The sequence below is a fragment of the Phaseolus vulgaris genome, chromosome 8, assembly GCF_000499845.2.
Source record: "Phaseolus vulgaris cultivar G19833 chromosome 8, P. vulgaris v2.0, whole genome shotgun sequence".
Taxonomy (NCBI): Eukaryota; Viridiplantae; Streptophyta; class Magnoliopsida; order Fabales; family Fabaceae; genus Phaseolus; species Phaseolus vulgaris.
In genome coordinates, this window is record NC_023752.2 from 38248704 (window position 1) to 38269008 (window position 20305).

Here is a 20305-nt window from a genome sequence, read left to right on the forward strand (position 1 = left end):
ACCACATCCAAAGCAAGTGTAATTAAAAGAGTTTGAATCATTGGATTTAGAATACCTCTTTCTTGTTGAGTTCTATCACGGTTTTTCTTTCTAAGAAATTTGCTGAATTTTCTGGTAAGCAGACTCAATGTCTCATCATGTTCATGATTCTCTTCTTCCTCACTTGTATCATGTTCCATGGTAGTTTTCAAGGCAATTCCTTTGGCTCTCTTCTCCACAGTTTCTTATTCTTTCAATCTTTTCAGCTCTAGTTCATGCTCCATAAACTTTCCAAAGAGTGCAGCAGTGGACATCTTGGATAAATCTCTGGATTCTGAGATTGTTGTTACCTTAGGCTGCCAGCTTCTATCAAGGCATTTCAACACTTTTATGTTGAACTCCTCCTTGTCAAACACTTTGCCAAGACCAGTGAGATGATTTACAATGTGTGTAAATCATTTTTGCACATCTGCAATGCTCTCTCCAGATTGCATTCTAAACAGTTCATATTCCTGGATGAGTGAATGCTTCCTTGCTCGTTTCACATCATCTGTGCCTTCATGAGTTACCTCCAGTACTTCCCACATCTCCTTAGCTGAGTTGCATTGGGACACTCTAAAGAATTCATCCATATTCAGTGCAGAGGTGATGATGTTCTTGGCTAAGGAGTCATAATGAGCCTTCTTCATTTCAGTTTCATTCCATTCAGACCAAGGCTTCTTCACAGTTTCTTCTTTGACAACCTGCATAGGTATAAAAGGTCCACTGACCACTGCATCCCAAATACCGATATCAATGGACTCCATGAAAATCTTCATCCTGATTTTCCAGAAAGCATAGTTAACACCACCGAACATGGGAGGTCTGTTGATAGACGCTCCTTCAGCAAAAGGCATCTTGAATTCAGACATTTCTGCACACACTTGAGTAACGTACAAGCCCTTGCTCTATGATACCAATTGTTAGAGTTAAACAATGTCTAAGTTCAAGAGGGGAGGGGTGAATTGAGCTTATCAAATTTTCGCAAAAGAAACTGATTTACAGTGTAACAGAGATGAAAAGAACATATTGATTTTAAATGAAACAGATTGTTTTTACAAATGACTTTAGCAAAAACAGAACTTGATCAACAAGGTTTAGATCAAATAGCAAGAATAGCATAAACAAATTGATTAACTTTTACAGCTTATAAAGTTGCAGATTGTATCACAAGATTAATCAATTTTACTTAACACAAAGCATCTAGAGGAATGAACAAATGTCACAGTTCAGTCAAGGAAAACAATTCACACTTTAGCCATATTACAGATTCACACAGTAGCTTGATTTATGTTTAGAAAATTGATTAACAAGCTAGAATGGCAGATTTAATCAGGTCCAGAGTTAACAAATTTAGATTCAAAAGAACATATTCCTTTCTTGACAGATTATGTGAAAACTCAGAAATAAGTGCAGGGATGAGAAGAGAAACACAAGAGAATTTTTATACTGGTTCACTCATCAAGAGCTACGTCCAGTTCACCTTACTCCAAGGTGGAATCCACTAAAATAGATACAATCAATTACAGCATACACAACAGTTCTTGAACCCTACAAGAACTTCAACAAACAAGGCTGGAAAAACACTATTTCAGGACACCTTGCACTCCAAGAAATTTTATCAAGAGTGACTAACACTTACACCTATTACAAGAACGAATAAGGGAAAGATTACACCTGAAATTGTGTTGCAAGAACATAAACCAGTTGTTCTATTTGCTCCAAGACAGTACCAACACCTTCATCCAGCACAAGGTTCTTCAAGAACTAGCACATATCTATTTTCCTACTGAAAAACCTTTGCAGAACCTTTTTAATTCTCTTTCTAACTGATCCTGCCTGTTGACCAAAACGCTGGAGCTTTGCCTCGTCAAACTTGGATCGACGTATGCGCCGTGTTTGCCTCCGTCCTTCGCCGCGATCCACCTCAAGAACCTGCAAAAGAACAGAACGGCGCCGCTGCGGCCGATCGCACTCCAACGCCCAAGTCAGTGACTGATCCACCAATTACTAAGAGTGAAACTCAAGAACTCTCTCAAGGAACCGTGAACCAGTTCTCTCTCAGTATACTCAAGAACTCGCAAGCGTAAAGAAGACAATCTGAACGTGCGTGTACCTCAGAAGTTCGTTGAGAACTCTTATATACCTGGGCACTTTCTCTCTCCTGGCAGTTACACATCTGGATACGTTGCTCGCATCCAGCTGTACACGTGCCATCATCTGGAGCCTCCTTGACTTGGGCGCTACTTCTGACTCTCCGTTGGCTAAGTTACTTATGCATGATACTACTCAGTGCATAGTTGTCTTGGAGCGCGATCTCTTCTGGATTGGCGAGTTAGGGTTCCTTCGTACACACCTTCCCTGAGGTCTCGCCGGCCGCCTTCATGATCTGCACCACCTGTTACACCGTGTATGCTCAAGCAAGCTGTCCCCCGACCTCATCCTCTGGCCAGCTGGGAAATGTCTATCTGCCTTCATCTCCGGCGATGTCCTTGTTTCGGCGATCTCTAATCACTTGGTCGCCTGGGTTTACATCTAGCGACTTCATCTTTAACCCGGTGACCGCCGGTTCTGGTGTGCTGGAGATCGGAGCACGCCAACTTAATAACTGGCGACTACACGAGCCCCCCGACTTCCTTCCCTTCTGCCAGCCAGGCGTCCCATCAACACGCCTATGCAGTAACTTGATGCCACGTCATCATTTCCGACTACCAGGGCAGTACACAAGCCCCCCAGTCTTAAGCGAAGACTTGTCCAGCGAAAAGACTAAAGGAGTCACGTCAATATCGATCTACGTGGCGCTGGCGCAGAATTCCAAGCGGTTGTACTTTCTGCTTTCCTGACGCTCCACCAACCACTCCTCCAATCGCTCGACACGTGGCTTCATCAACGGTTACCTTTAATTGTCGTTTGCGCTTCCCAAACCCATTCGAAAAACCCTTAAACCCATTTCGCTTCTACTGTTCCATCACTTCTTCGTTTCCTCAAAACGCTTCAAGTTTCTTCTGCAAAAGCTCACGACGCTCTTCAACCTCCTGAATCCTCAACTTCCTTCATCGCTCTTCCGATCATAAAAAGGTACTCCCTTTATTTCTTCTGCTGATTTTTCCTGCATTTTAACCGATTCGCATCATCCATTAACTGTCTGGTGCATACGCTGTGGGCTGTTTCTTCCATTTCTCCTTTCTCGTAACTTAGGGCTTCGTCTTCGTTACAACGAACCTTCGTTCGTTCGTTTTTCACCTTTCTTTCACGATCGAGTCAGCCTCTGCGAACCCTGATCACCTTTTCTTTTCTTCTTCCTTTGCAGCTTCCGCGATGGCTCGCTCAAAGATCACCCCAAATCCTCCTCCCTCGTCACGAAACCCTTCATCTCAAGCTCACAACCCACCGCGAGCACTTGGTGCTTCTTCCTCCCAGGCTAAGAGGCCTGCAACCTCCCGCCCTAACCCGGCTCAGGCTACTCCACCTGTCGCTGGAGGAGCCTCCGTTCCTTCCCCAGACTTCAAAAAATTATACCCATGGGCCACCCCGAACTTGCTGAAGGAAACCTCCTCAGTAAACTCTGCTGGGGCAGTTCTTCGACTGAAGAAAGGGGACGAGCCTCACCTGTTGTTCCACAAGGAGCATGACGACAAGATGATGGTGCTACCTTGCCCCCCTGACATGCCAGTGTGCGCCGACGACAAAGGGAACAACGGCGGGTTGTTCTGCTTCGTATACACCACCATGTTCAAGAAGGTGAAACTTAGGTTTCCCTTCACTCGTTTTGAAAGGGAGCTACTTACCGAGCTCAACATCGCCGCCGCCCAGCTCCATCCCAACAGCTGGGCGTTCGTGCGGGCGTTCCAGATCATGTGCGACCACCTGGGGCTGCCAGCGTCAGTGGACGTTTTTCTTTTCCTCTTCGAAGCCAAACACCCGGGAGATCGCCTGTGGGTGAGTCTGAACGGGATTGCTGGGAGGTCGATCCTCTCTATCTTCCAGCAATCCTACAAAGATTGGAAAGGCAAGTTTGTCCAGGTGCGCCCAAACGACAAGGACGCCTCGCTGCTCGACGGCTTCCCCTTGTATTGGGTAAACAAGGGGAATAAAGAGTCCAAGGGAAGCTTCAGGAGGCCAAGGAGTCCTGACAGCATGGGTGCTTTGGACAAGGATCTGTGCTTCTTCTGGAAGAGCGTGGCAGACGCCAATATTACCTTCCTCACCACTACGCTCATCTTCGAAGATCAACTCGAAGTTCGCATAGGTTAGAACTCACCTCAACGTCTAAGTCATTACCTTGACATTACCTCTGCTAACTGTTTCTGGGCGTCTTGTGTGTTGTGCACAAGACTTTGGTTTTACTTTCTGCACCACTTATCTGCTTTTGTTGCATACTGACTTACGTGTTTATCTTTCTCTCTGAGCTAACCCATGTACCTTTGCATCATGCAGATCGTATGTTGGGCCAGGGGAAACTAGCTGAACTGAGGGCGCTCGCCCGAGCCCATGGGTTGGCGTCGGGTTCCCAGACCGTGCCAAACTCAGTGGTGGAGATCGCCGCTGCACAGGGCAGATCGCCACCCAAAGGCCCAACTCCTTCCGAGGCCCAGCCCGCCAATCAGCGCAAAAAGCTTATCCTCAGGAAACCAAAGAGGAAAACCCCTCAAGTGGTTCATGAGGAAGAAGAAGAAGATGATGAGGCGACTGAAGATGGCCTCATCACCAAGAGGAAGAGGGTGGCGCCTTCTTCACCATCTGCTCCACCTCCTCCTCCAACATCAACACCACCTTCCACACCAGCTTCGCCTCCAACACTGCTTCCTCCACCAGCTCCCACCTCGCCAGTCCAAGCAGTTCCTCTGGCGTCTGCACTTCCTGTGGTTGAGGCCGCTGAGCCTAACTTCATGGAGAACCCCCCGAGCGCCTCCACGCCCTATGTATCAGCTGGAGGGGGTCCTCCTTCAAACGTCTCAACCGCAAATGCTGCACCAGTCGGGGATGAGGGTGCTCACAATTCACCTATCCTTATCACTGAATCCCCGACGTCGCCACCACGCCAAGAAGCACTCATTGAACAACCAACTCAAGAAGGCGGCGGCGAGAACCAACAACAAGCCCCCCCGGTGCCTCCACAAGCAAACCTCTCTCTTGAGGTCAAAAGGGTGTGGGAGCCCTTCTCAGCAAAACTGAAGATGATGGCGGAGGATTTCCCCTCCATCATATCTAAAGCTGTGGAGAGTTCCACCAAGAAGCTCCAGGATGACATCTTCTCACTCCGAGCGGAGAATCGCACCATAAGGATTGAGGCGGAGAGGTTATCCTGCAACCTAACACTCGCCGAAATCGACCACTCCCGAGTAGAAGATGCCATGAGCACCGAGCTCCGGGTGGCACACAAGGAGGCCACCGATCTACGCCATAAGGTGCAGCTCTTAGCTCGAGAGAAGATTAAGCTGGAGAGCAAGCTGGTACCCTATCGCGTCAAAGTGGCTGACCTGGAGGCGTTGATCAAAGCAGACGCCGCCAAGGTAAAGAACCTCGAGAAAAGGTCAGCCGATCGGGAGGTCTTCTTGGAGAAGGTGGAAAAGGAGAGAGACGACACCGTGGCCAAGCTCGCCGAAGCCAACGAGGAAAACGGGAAGATCACCACACAACTGGCCCAGGCGCAGGCGGAATCCAAGAAGGTTGCTGAAGACCTTCTTCAAGCTCGGGAAACAATCGAAGAACTCAAGAAACAAGCTGAAGAGCTGAAGCAGCAGAACGAGGGGCTAAAGAAACAGATTGAAGAACTTGAGCTGAGCTCTGCCCAGATTCTCGCTGCCGGATTCGAGGTCGCCCGGGAACAGTTTGCCTGCCTGTACCCCGACTTGGACCTTACCATGGTGTCTCTTAACAACGAGGTGGTGGACGGGAAGGTTGTTCCTTCTGAAGACTGATTGCTTCCCTCCATCCACGATTCTTATGCTTTCTCCCTACACATAATTGTAATAGACTTTCCCTTTTTCTGTATATGTACCTTGAACTGATCGTACTTCATTATAAGTCTTTGTACTTCTTCTTATAACTTCTCTGTCTGATTTATCTCTCCTTGTATAATTTACTTCAAAGAAATTAACTTAGTAACTTCGTAAGCGCAATTGTATACTTAACTGCTTCGAACCGCCGATTTTCGAATAAAAACACTCTAACAACTTGTAACCTCAAGGTAATGAACCTTAGCGTGAAATCGCTCTTGAAATAACGAACTTCAACTTAACTAATGGCTTAAGACACCGCTCATCTGATCTGCCTTATCAAAACGGGTCTTGACTTTCTCGCTATTGCTTGAATTTTTCCTGGTCGCCAAAGACTCTTGGCGATATCAGCTTCCTCCTGGCTTCACAACTTGGCCATTGTTCCTTCATCTGGGGGTAGAGGCGCCTTTCGGATCCTTCTCTACCTCCCTGAACTTCAGAACAAGAGACCGGGTGGCTAGGCGTTCTCTTCGAACCTACCTTAGCCACCCTCCAAACTTCTTCCACCCTTTACACCATACCTGAACTCGTTCGAGACGAGAAGGATTTTATCTTGCCTGAACTCGCTCATCGGCGAGAAGGTCTTTAACTCGCCTGAACTCGCTTATCGGCGAGAAGGTCTTTAACTCGCCTGAACTCGCTCATCGGCGAGAAGGTCTTTAACTCGCCTGGACTCGCTCATCGGCGAGAAGGTCTTTAACTCGCCTGAACTCGCTCATCGGCGAGAAGGTCTTTAACTCGTGCCTCTACATTGCCCCAGGGGTTACATCTTCTCTCCCCCAGTAACACTGAGGACTTTTCGCTGGTGCCTCTACATTGCCCCAGGGGTTACATCTTCTCTCCCCAGAAACACTGAGGACTTTTTACTGGTGCCTCTACATTGCCCCAGGGGTTACATCTTCACTCCCCCAGAAACACTGAGGACTTTTTACTGGTGCCTCTACATTGCTCCAGAGGCTACATCTTCTCTCCTCTGGAAGCACTGAGGACTTTTTACTCTTCCTCGCCTGCACTCGCTCGACGGCGAGGAGGTCTTTATCTCGCCTCAGAACGCGCGAGGGCGTTGAGGTCTTTTAACTGGTGTCTCCGATCGCCGAAAGACAATGGGGACTTTAACTTTAACTGGTGCCTCCGATCGCCGAAAGACGATGAGGACTTTAACTTTAACTGATGCCCCCAATCGCCGAAAGACGATGGGGACTTAGAAACTTTTTAGAAAGCATGCAATATATCTTTAACTTGCCTTAAATCACATATAAGTGACAAGGTCTTTCTTCAAAACTTTCGGAAAACAACAAGCATGCAATCTAAAACGACTTTAAGCTTCGAAAACTCTTCTTTATTGGGTGGCCTCATTAAAAACCCTCCTTAGGGAAAAAAGAGTGCCCCCTCCAAACTGTTTTAACAGAAACATTGTAATATAACTTCTTGTTTGTCTTTACTTACAAAGTTCTTAACTGTAATATAACTTGAGGTGCGTGGCGTTCCAAGTGCGAGGAATCGCCCCTCCTTCCAATGTTTCTAAGTAGTAGGCGCCGTTCCCGAGCGCCTCGGTTATTCTGAACGGTCCCGTCCACTTAGGCGACAACTTATTCTCCATCTCGTACTGGTGGGCTTTCCTCATCACCAGGTCGCCCTCTCTGACCTGTCTTGGCATCACCTTCGAGTTATATCTTCGTTCAATCCTTCTCTTCACCGCCTCAGCTTTCAATCTCGCCTCCTCCCTGACCTCATCCAGCAAATCCAGATTCAGCCTTCTTTCCTCGTTCGAGTCTTCCGCTACAAAGTTCTGGAATCTCGGCGAGCTCTCTTGGATTTCTACTGGAATCATTGTGTCGCATCCATAGACCAAGCTGAACGGGGTCTCATGGGTTCCTGACTGCTCGGTGGTGTGGTACGCCCAGACTATACGGGGTACCTCCTCAGCCCAACTTCCTTTGGCTTTCTCTAGTCTTCTCTTCAAACCTCTTAGCAACACCCGATTGGCTGACTCTACTTGGCCATTCATCTGAGGGTGCTCGACGGATGCAAACACTTGTTGAATTCCCACCCCTTCGCACAGCTTCTTCAACAGGTGACTTGCAAACTGAGTCCCATTGTCCGACACCAGGCGCTTGGGCACACCAAACCGGCACACAATGTTCTTCCACACGAAACCTTCGATCTTGTGTGCGGTGATCTGGGCCACCGGTTCTGCTTCAATCCACTTGGTGAAATATTCAATCGCCACCACCAAGTACTTCATCTGCCTGATCGCCAGCGGGAATGGTCCCAGGATGTCGATTCCCCATGTGTGAAACGGCCAAGGACTGTAAATCGACTTCAACTCCTCAGGAGGCGCCTTGTGCCAATCGGCGTGCTGCTGGCATTGTTTGCAGTACTGCGCATACCTCTTGCAATCTTCTCTCATTGTTGGCCAATAGTAACCTGCACGGAGATTCCTTGCGGCCAGAGCTCGACCCCCGACGTGGCTTCCGCATATCCCTTCATGGAGCTCTGCCATAATTCTTGTACATTTTTCCCCGTGCACACACTCCAGGAGTGGGTGAGTGAACCCAAACCTGTACAACTCGTCGTCAATCATTGTGAACTTGCTAGAATTCTTCTTTATCTTCCTAGCCTCCGTCGGATCCAGCGGGAGAAGGCCATCTGCCAGGCACCGCTTGTACTGTGTTACCCAGGTGTCTGGCTCATGGGTCGTGCAGACCTGCGTCATGTTCACCTTCTCTCCCCGACATGCTCTTATTCTTGGCGACCTCAAGGTCTCTTGAGTCAGGGATCTGTGACTCCTCGCCGCTTTCTCCGTCGACTTGCTTATCTGAAGGACCAGGTGATCTGCTACAAATGCTCTCGGCGTCTTCAGAGTTTCTTGAATCACCGTCCTCTGCCTACCCCCCTTGCCTGAACTGGCGAGCTTAGCTAGCAAGTCAGCTCGGGCATTCTGCTCTCTGGGCACATGCACCACTTCAAAGGAGGCAAAGGAACTCTTCAATTCCTGTACATACTCCAGGTAAGCCGCCATTTGTGGATCTTTAGCCTGGAACTCGCCTGTTACTTGCCCCGTGACTAAAAGCGAGTCACTCTTAGCCATCAGCACCCTAGCTCCCATCTCCTTGGCCAACAAGATACCGGCGATCAGCGCCTCATATTCAGCTTGATTGTTGCTGGCCTTGAAGGCAAACCTCAAAGATTGTTCGATCAGCACGCCGTTGGGTCCCTCCAAGATGACTCCAGCACCGCTACCTTGCTGGTTCGACGATCCGTCCACTGAAAGCACCCAACGGAAGTCATCCCCTTCAACTCGTGTCGCTTCAGACGAGAGCTCGACCACGAAGTCTGCGAAGATCTGCCCCTTGATCGGGCCTCGGGGCTCATACTTAATATCAAACTCCGACAGCTCCACTGCCCACTTCACCATCCTCCCTGCAACATCAGGCTTCTTCAAGACCTTCTGGAGGGGCAGGTCGGTCATCACCAGTATCGTGAAGCTATGGAAATAGTGGCGCAACCTCCTCGCCGAAAAGACTACTGCCAGTGCAGCCTTCTCCAGGGCCTGATACCTCCTTTCGGGGCCCTGCAGCACCTTACTAATAAAATAAATAGGCTTTTGAGCCTGATCTTGGTCCTGGGCGAGCACCGCACTCACCGCCCTCTCAATTACAGCAAAATACAACCTGAGAGGGGTTCCCACCAGCGGTTTGCACAAAACCGGCGGGCTCACCAGATACTCCTTGAGCTTGACGAAGGCTTCTTCACACTCCTTCGTCCAGGCAAACTTGTTATTCCGCCTTAAACACTGGAAATAGGGATGGCCCTTCTCTCCGCTAGCTGACACGAACCGAGACAGGGCGGCCATCCGACCTGTAAGCTGTTGTACTTCCTTCACAGTGGTCGGGCTCCTCATCGCCAAGATGGCGGCACACTTGTCAGGGTTGGCTTCTATTCCTCTCTCAATTAAGAGAAATCCCAGGAACTTTCCAGCCTCGACGCCAAAGATGCACTTCTCAGGATTCAGCTTCAACCTATACTTGGCGATCGTAGTGAACAACTCTTCCAAGTCCGCAACGTGCTTGCTTTTCTCTGGCGAGGTCACGACCATGTCATCCACGTACGCTTGCACATTCCTTCCCAGCATGGGTGCAAGTACTCGATCCATCAACCTCTGGTACGTGGCCCCCGCGTTCTTCAGCCCAAACGGCATCACCTTGTAGCAGTAGCACGATCTCTCGGTCATGAAGGCAGTCTTTTCTTCATCCATGGGATGCATCTTTATCTGGTTATACCCCGAGAAGGCATCCAGGAAACTCAACAACTTACACCCTGCAGCACTGTCCACCAAGGCGTCTATGCTTGGCAAAGAATACGAATCCTTTGGGCAGGCCTTGTTCAGATCGGTGAAATCGACGCACATGCGCCATTTCCCGTTGCTCTTCTTCACCAGTACGACATTGGCCAGCCAATCAGGGTACTGCACCTCCTTGATATGGCCTGCAGCGAGGAGTTTCTGTGTTTCGTCTCTAATCGCCTGCCTCCTCTCCTCGTTGAACTTCCTTCTCCTCTGCCGCACTGGTCTCACCAAGTTGTCCATCGCCAAATGATGGCACAAAAAGTCGGGATCGATCCCGGGCATGTCCGAAGCGGACCATGCAAACGCATCCAGATGCCGCTCTATCACCTTGGCGATCTGGTCCTGGAGCTCGACCTCCAGAGATCTTCCCAGCTTGAAGATCTTTCCTCCGATCTCTCTCTCGAGCCACTGCTCGACGGGTTTTGGCCTGGTTTCTCTGGCGATCACCGCCTTGGCGATTCCCAGCTCCCTCGCTTCCTCAGGGCGATTCCTGGCCTCTTCTTCCTCTAAACCGGCGTTCCCCTCCCCCAGCTCAGCATCCACCATCACCACATCTCTTCCGGCGGTCTCTTCTATTACCATCGATCTGGGCTTCACACCAGGAGGCGGGGTGGTTGTCACATAACTCACCGACCTCTTGTTCTTCAGGCTATTCTCATAGCACTTCTTCGCTTCTTTCTGGTCGGACTTAATGGTGATCACCACCCCCTCCATAGACGGCAGCTTCACCTTCATGTGTCGGGTCGACGGTATAGCGCCTATTCTGTTGAGCGTGGGCCTTCCCAGCAGAATGTTGTATGCTGGGGGAGCATTTACGACAAGGTATTTGATTTTCTCTGTTCTCGAACCCGCCTCATCTGTAAACGTAGTCCTCAACTCTATGTACCCCCTGACCTCCACCTGATCACCAGCGAAACCATACAAACACCCTCCATAGGGCCTCAGCTGGTCAAGGGGTAGCTCCAACTGCGTGAAAGTCGGCCAGAATATCACGTCTGCCGAGCTTCCTTGGTCCACCAAAACCCTGTGGACCTTCCTTCCTGTTGTGATCAACGAGATGACTATGGGATCGTTGTCATGAGGCACAACGTCCCGAAGATCTTGCTTGGTGAACGTAATGTCCACATCCGGCGAGTGGTCCTCAAACATATCCACCGTCATCACAGACCTCGCATACCTCTTCCTCTGTGATTCGGTGCATCCACCACCCGAGAAACCTCCTGCAATGGTGTGGATTTCCCCGTGGGTAGGCATCTCGTGCTGCTGAGCCTCTCCACCTGCTGGTTGGGAGCTCGACGCGCCCCCCGTCCTTCTGTCCAGCAAGTAGTCGTTTAGGAACCCGCTCTTGACCAGATCGTCGAGCTGGTATCCTAAAGCCAAGCACGAATCCACGGTGTGGCCAAAGCCCTGGTGAAACTCACACCAGGCGTCTGGCTTTGGTCCCAGCACCTTGTCGCCCACCTTCTCAGGCGCTTTCAACCTAGCTGATATATTGGGAATGGCGATCAGGTCCGCCAATCCCATGACAAACTTGTGCTTTGGCGGGCGATTGTACTCCCGGCGTGCTGGTTGCGGGCGCCCTTGGCCCCTGCCCTTGTTCTTCCTTGGATCATAAGGATGGTGAGTCCTCTGATCCCTTCTGGCCGCTGCTGTCTCCAGCACCCTCTGTGGCTGGATCCTGGTCTGGGCACGTGGCCTAGCGGGAGCCACGCTTCCCCTCTTCTCGGCGACTTCACTCTCATCGGCGATGTGGGCCACCGCAAGTCGCCTGACCTCAGCAAACGTGGAAGGGTGAGCCCTGATAAATGCCTCGCAGAATGGTCCCGGCAGCACGCCCTTCTTGAATGCGTAGACCAGCATCTCTTCATCTTTGGCTGGCGATCGGACCATCTGCGCCCCAAAACGATTCAGGTAGTCCCTGAGGGACTCTCCCTGATACTGCCTTATGTCAAACAAATCATAAGACACCCTGGGCGGTGCCTTGTTCACGATGTACTGCTCGACGAAGATCTTCGAAAACTGTTGGAAGTTGGTTATGTGAGCTGTAGGCAAGCTCACAAACCATTCCAGCGCCGTTCCCTGGAGTGTGCTTACAAACATCTTGTAGTACACGACGTCTGATCCTCCTGACAGCATCATCTGCGTATGGAACGTGGTGAGATGTGCCTCAGGATCCTCCACGCCGGTAAAAACAGCCTTCACAGGTACCACACTCGCAGGGATGGGCGTGTCGGTAATCGCCTGAGCGAAAGGCATAGGAAAAACACGAGGCGGCGTTGACGGCGCGACCTCTTCAGCGACTGGGCGACTTCGCTGCTCCTGAAGAGCTTGCCGCAGTTCTTCAGTCACTTTGCTAAGCTCATCATTCCTGGCCCGAGAGGCGACCAGGTCCTCATGCATTCTCGCCTGCTCTATACGCGAGGCTTCCACATTCGCCTGCAACGAACGCATGATTTCCACCATCTGCGCCATAGTCATGGCGCGCCTTCAGCAGCAACGGGCGCAACTGGACTTGAACGGTTGCTTCTCATTTTTCTCATGAAAACTTGGCAAATCACAGAGCGCAATGAACAACACCTCCTTCAGCGACGATCGATTCAGCGATCAATCGGTCAGAACTTTGCGAAACTGCGAAAGAAACCTCAAGAACACAGAAAACCTCCACAGAAACCCGCAACTCCACCAAAAACCAGAACTTCTTCCACGAAAAACCAAACGAGCCAAAGAACTCAGATCTCACCAATCAAAACTCGCACAATCAGCAGAAAACTTCACCTCACCGAACAAAAACCCAAACGAACGGTGGAAAACGCGAAATTACTGAACAGAACCTAGATGAACAGCAAACAATGGTTGCACCAGCACACAACCACACAGAAAACTGCAAGAACCTCCAAGAACTCACGCTGTGGATGGGAACAGGTTTTACACGGCCCCATGGTGGGCGCCTGATGATCCTGCTTGTTGACCAAAACGCTGGAGCTTTGCCTCGTCAAACTTGGATCGACGTATGCGCCGTGTTTGCCTCCGTCCTTCGTCGCGATCCACCTCAAGAACCTGCAAAAGAACAGAACGGCGCCGCTGCGGCCGATCGCACTCCAACGCCTAAGTCAGTGACTGAACCACCAATTACTAAGAGTGAAACTTAAGAACTCTCTCAAGGAATCGTGAACCAGTTCTCTCTCAGTATACTCAAGAACTCGCAAGCGTAAAGAAGACAATCTGAACGTGCGTGTACCTCAGAAGTTCGTTGAGAACTCTTATATACCTGGGCACTTTCTCTCTCCTGGCAGTTACACATCTGGATACGTGGCTCGCATCCAGCTGTACACGTGCCATCATCTGGAGCCTCCTTGACTTGGGCGCTACTTCTGACTCTCCTTTGGCTAAGTTACTTATGCATGATACTACTCAGTGCATAGTTGTCTTGGAGCGCGATCTCTTCTGGATTGGCGAGTTAGGGTGCCTTCGTACACACCTTCCCTGTGGTCTCGCCGGCCGCCTTCATGATCTGCACCACCTGTTACACCGTGTATGCTTAAGCAAGCTGTCCCCCGACCTCATCCTCTGGCCAGCTGGGAAATGTCTATCTGCCTTCATCTCCGGCGATGTCCTTGTTTCGGCGATCTCTAATCACTTGGTCGCCTGGGTTTACATCTGGCGACTTCATCTTTAACCCGGTGACCGCCGGTTCTGGTGTGCTGGAGATCGAAGCACGCCAACTTAATAACTGGCGACTACACAAGCCCCCCGACTTCCTTCCCTTCTGCCAGTCAGGCGTCCCATCAACACGCCTATGCAGTAACTTGATGCCACGTCATCATTTCCGACTACCAGGGCAGTACACTAACACAAGAAATGTTTTATCTTTGTTCAAAATGTGATTTCTCAGCACACTTTTATGTGAGCAGAGCATTTTATTTTATAGAGAACAGTTTCTAACCACTTTTCAAAAAACAGTTTCAGAGCAGTTTTAAAAACAATAGATTGATTCTAAAAACAACAGGTTAAATGTTAACAAAATTGCCAGCTCAGCTTAACTGAAATAACATACTGAGCTTTACCTTTGGTGCCCTAAGTGAATTTCGAAAAACCCTTCAACAGAGCAAAAATAAACCTATTGTTTCTCAAGTAAACAGATTTATTTTTGTACTGAATCAAACTTTTAAGAAAACATTAAAAAACTTTTCTAAAACCATTTAACCTCATTATGTGCTTGATCTTACTACCTTGATTTGGCATCTAGGATGGGTCATGTAGCAAAAGGCAACCTTGAATACACACAAGCCTAAAGTACAAAACCAACAAAGACACATTACAACCTTCAAAGCAAACTAGCTAAATTCTACATCAAACACACTAAGGTTAGATAGAGACAAGCTTCATCCATCTTCAACGCAATGCCCAACAACTCGCCAAGCGATTTTTAGTAGAGTATTGTCGTCTTCATGGACTGCCAAAAACAATTGTCTCAGACCGAGATCCCTTGTTTGTCAGTACATTCTGGAAACACCTATTCAAGGCACAAGGCACAATATTAAAATTCAGTTCCGCTTACCACTCACAAACAGAGAGACAAACAGAAGTCCTTAATCGAAGTTTGGAAGCCTACCTACGATGCTTGGCTGATGATCATCCTCACACTTGGTTCCAATATCTCCATCTAGCGGAACTTTGGCACAATACAACATATCATTCTGCCATTGGCACCTCACCGTTCCATGCTCTGTACGGAAGACCACCCCCCACCGCCCTAAATCTGTTACATAGTCCACGCTCAAGTACCATCATTGCAGATTTGTTGCACCAACACATGCTGGTTCTCAACGCCCTCAAACAAAACCTTCGCCAGACACGTAAACGAATGTGCGACCAGGCCAACCGCCACCGATCTGAACGCTCCTTTAACCCGGATGATTGGGTATGGGTACGTCTTCAACCTTACCGCCAATAGTCTTTGGAACGTCGTCCATGTGCGAAGCTCGACCCTCGTTACTCGAGTCCTTACCAAGTGATCCGTCGCATCGGCGGTGTGGCTTACAAACTCCGTTTACCATTCGCCTCACGAGTTCACCCAGTATTCCATGTATCTCTCCTTTGTGCCTTCAAAGGAACCCATGTAGCCAGTGCCCTTAACTGTTCCTCTCACGTGGATAGTAACCTTCAAAATCCTTTGAATCCGCAATTAAGTCCCACACCAAACCCGCAAAGCCTTTCAAATGACTGTACAAGCCAGACCTCAGACCTCGGCTGAAGAAGAGGTCGACATCAGACGTCAACATAGGACCTCGATGGTCCCACAGTAATAATGGGCAACGTAAGTTGGGCCCCACAGATAGTATGAGTTAACACCCAGATACCAGAAAGACCTAAATCACAAGAGGATCATGCATGGGGTGTGTATAGTACATTCGGGTACGACACAAGCAAGTGTTCCCTGGAGGCGCTAAGGCCCGTAAGGGTTAGAGTTTCCAAGGAAAGACTGCATGCACGACACATGAATAATTAAGGCATCCTCATAACAGATGGCGCCGCAGCGCTAGTACATGAGTTGGTACCCTGGCGGCCATGCTGTTAGAAAGATTGCACTCCAGAAGAGGCAAGTCTTGTTTCGCAGCTACACCAAGCTTGCGCGACGCCTCACAGGATGCCTCACCAGTAAACCCTTATTCCACTTAAGGAAAGAACCTTGAGGGATAGGGAAGTTGACCTAATACAGCCTATATAAAGGGTGGTAAGAACCCTAGAAAAGGTATGTCGTTTCTAAGATTGAAACTGCTTTACATACTTATTGTTTCTAGCCCAGTACTGACTTGATCGTCGGAGTGCAATCAACAGGTAGGGCCCCCTCTGTCTCAAATGGAGCCATTCTCAACAACCCAAGGAAAGAGCGAAAATCGCCAGGAGATAGGAGGAGCCACCATCTGCCTTTGAAGTTAACGACGGCTGAGTCAACCGGCGAGACCAATGACCAACCACTTCTCTCACCTAACTTTGAAGCCCTTTCCAATGAGCAATTAATGCCCCCACCTAACTCGGCTCCATGTCACTCACCTAAAGCACTTTCAAACCTGCAGTTAATGTGCCCACCTAACTCTGCAGATTTTTCAAATCCACCATTAAGTCATTCACCTTCACATTAATGAATAAAGGAGGCTTTTATTAATGAAGGAAGAGGTCATTCATCTTCATATTTGAAGTTCTTCCTTCTAGTCTTCTCAAAATTAAAAGAAGACATAAAATAAAGAGAGGATTAAGCCTAAAGCCAAAGAAGTCTACAAGCTTTCAAGAATAGACTTCATTTAAATATCTCTCTTTATAGTTTCTTTTATAAATTTGTAAATAATATAGAATGTTTAAATACATAGTTTTTAGGAAAGGTGCTTGGAGGGAAACCTTAGATACCACTTTTGTAAAAGCATCTTTAGGCATTAGTTTAGAATTTTCTAGAAGAATACTCTTCATGCTTCATTTAGGCGCTATTAGTAAGTAGCATATGAAGAGTCTTTTGGTTAGCTTATGTTGTAAGCTTCATGATCAGCCCTTGCTCCTATATAAGGAGGGCTTAGGTCCTTCACAATTCAGATTTGAATTTTGATTAGAGAAACTATACTCAATTTTTGAGAGAGCATTGGAGAGCTTTGTGCCTTCCTCACTTAGTCTTATCTTGAGAGTCCCATGGTTACCTCAAGTGGCGGCTTGCACACTCATCTTGGAGTCACCATCCTCTAAGTGGCGTGATCATCCAACCATTCCTCCATCTTCATGAGCTTTCTCTTCTCCTTCCTTCCTTCTCTTGTTATATTCATGTCTTAGCTTGCTTCTTAGCTTTTTCTGTTCGGCACTTTTCAATTCCTTGCTATTTTGCTTCGGTCATTTTATTTCTGTTGTTCATTCTTGGTTCTTCTTCCTTTTCTAGCTTAATTGTTTGGTGCAATTCAGTTCTTACACATTTTATTCAGTGCCTTTGCCTTTTCAATCCATTTTGTTCGGTTCAATTTGACAATACATGGAACTTCCATATGAGTTTGGGTTTAGGTACTAGTCTTGGTGAGTTCTTGATCATAGAACCTTGATCCAATTCTATCTTAAAGTGCCTATCTCATATCCAACTCAAGATGATTCCTAAGAATGTCAAGAATCATTCATATTGTGCTATTGGAATCATATTAACCTAACTCTCTGCAACCACCACCCATCCCAAACCAATGGCCACGTGATAACCACACTAAAGATTCCCAACCCCAACACCTCACACCTAACCACTCTCCAACGTTCCAAAATAGGCCACAAACAAATCAGCCATGAAAATGCGGATATAGTCGAATGGTAAAATTTCTCTTTGCCAAGGAGAAGACGCGAGTTCGATTTCACCCAATACACCCCCAATCCCATCCCAATAACTACCCTTCGACCCAAAACAATTCAACCACTCACTTTGAGGACAAAGTGCTTGAACCGACGGATGGTACTGTTACAATTGGCCCAACAACAATAGGCTTAAACGTTAGATTATTAAGTCCAAATGGATGGAAGATTATATTATGTAATAATTCAGGTGTTATTAGAAATATCATGAAACAATATAAGGTCCACTTGGCCCATACAACTCTTATTTAAGACTAAATTTTACAGTAATGAAGGGAGAGCAATTTGACGTTACCCTAGTGTTCATTAATCTTAATGTAACTGTAGAAGAGTCTATCAAAGAACCACCCAATAAACCACCTCATACAAGTCTGAATAAGGTGATTGTTGTTACTTTTTTTTTCTTTTTACCTTTCAATATTGAGTTGATGGAGAAGAGAGTGAGAAGAGAAACACAAACAATGAAACAAGAAGAAAAATGAAGATGAAGAAGAGAGAAAGTTGTTACACGCTTTAGAATCATTAGTAGGAGTAAAAGAAGGGTCCCAATTTTTGGACAACTCTAATTGAGTTGCTCCACCATACAACTGTCAACGTGGCACAAAAAAATATTATTTTATTTAGATTGTGGGACCCAGAAAAAATCTGAACATTTAGTGTTTAGGGTGCGGTAGAATGTGAAATTAGGTTTTATGAAAGGGGCTTCTCCACCACATCGTCTTCCAGTTCTAGGTTTTAAGAAAGGGGTTGAGTTTATGTTTCTTCTTCTCCGCCACATCGTCTTCCAGTTCTCCGCAAACTATTTGTTCGAAGTTGTCCGCAACCTTTATGTGCAGCGGCGTTCGTCGTCGTCCTAGGTGCATGTGTTTTGAGGGTGGTTTAGCGGTGGTGTCGTCTTCGACATCCTCCTTTCACGGTGTTTGGGTGGCAGTGTCGTCTTCAGCATCCTTTTTTCAAAGGTAATACATTTATTTATTTTTCATTTGTTTATTAAGTGAAACCTTGATGTTGTGTGATTTTTTTTTGTTGGGTCATTCCTATTATTTGTGCTATGGTGACCATTGTGTGAGCCAAAGCTGATTTTTTCCACAGACTGTTAAGATAAATGTATATTCGTATTTCATGTTGGGTTTACTTTGTGGGTCTGTATTTCACTATTATTGTAGTATTTTATTTCATAGTAGCATGTTAGGATACACAAAGAAAAGGGATTGGTGGAGAAACTCAGTTAGAGTTGTCCAAAAATCGTGACCCATTTTTTTGGAGTATGACTTGATTTTTTGTGAAAAATATTGTTGTTGGAAATATGTCTCTTGGTGTATAAATAATGCAGAGTGATTGTTTGGAATGTTAGGTTCATGAGGTACCAAAATTTTTAAGGAAATTCTGTAATGTTGACATGGATAAAAAAGGTTAAAAGAGAGTGTTAGTGTTATTGTTGATGTTGGTTGGGGAGGGGCACGAGGTGGGGAGAAAGTGGGTTAAATCAGTTTTTTATAGGCCATCAAAGTAGGATAGTGTGAAGTAACCACAATGTTCACTAAATTTAGAGGGTTGCAGTATGTGGTGACCCTAGTAGGAGTATGTAGTGACGCACATTACAATTCCTGGACAAACCTAAAGGGGAACTTTTTTTTTTGAAATGTCAATTATGTTCGTGTTGGTGGAGAAGAAGACTGTGAGAAGTAGGACCTTGTGAATTAACCACAAAATTTCCCTTCAGGGAATATGTGGTGACCCACTTTACACTTCCTGCACAAACCCAATGAAACTTGTTATGGGAATATGAATTGAGTGTTCATGTTAGTTGGGATGGGCATGATGTGGGGAGAAAGTGTGCTAGATCAGAACTTTAGAGGGCATGAGTGTAAGGCAGTGCGAAGTGAGCATAAATCCAGTAAACTTAGAGGGTTGCAGTATGTGGTGACCTCAGTAGCAGAATGTGGTGACCCACATTTCACTTCCTGCACAGACCTAACAAAGGAACTTTTTCTTGAAATGTCAATTGTGTTCGTGTTGGTTAGGGAGGGACACAAGGTGATATGAATCCACTAGCAAAAAAGAGATGATTATTTGACATTCTATGGACTCAACTTGAGTTGGAGATAGCTTAGGCACTTATAATAGAATTGGATCAAGGTTCTATGTTTCAAGAACTCACCAAGACTTGCACCAAACACCAAACTCATATGGAGGAGCCATCTATTGTCAATTGAACCGAACAAATTGTGTAAAAAGGTAAAAGCACCGATTAAAAATGATCAAGAACAGAAATGCACCGAACAATTCAGCTAGAATTGAAGAAGAAACAACTATAAGCAACCAATGAACTAAGAACCGAAGCAAAGCTGGAAAATAGACTGAATTACCGAACCAAAAAGGAAGCTAAACATGTTTTAGGAATTTCATATGAATATGGAGATGAAAGAAAAAAGAACTTATGGAGATGGATGCTTTGGTTTGATGATCATGCCACTTAGAGGATGAAGACTCCAAGATGAGTGAGCTAGTGCCGCCACTTGAGAGAACCAAATGCACTCAAGATAAGACAAGGTGAAGGAGAAGCAAGCTC

At 47.1% G+C, this 20305-nt stretch overlaps 1 protein-coding gene across 1 annotated transcript; it reads right to left on the bottom strand.

Moving 5' to 3' along the window:
• Nucleotides 1-434: 434 nt before the first annotated feature.
• On the bottom strand, nucleotides 435-890 carry LOC137825072 (uncharacterized). Its single transcript, XM_068630747.1, has one exon. It carries the CDS (start codon nucleotides 888-890, stop codon nucleotides 435-437), a length of 456 nt encoding a protein of 151 aa, XP_068486848.1.
• Between the last annotated feature and the right edge of the window lie 19415 nt (nucleotides 891-20305).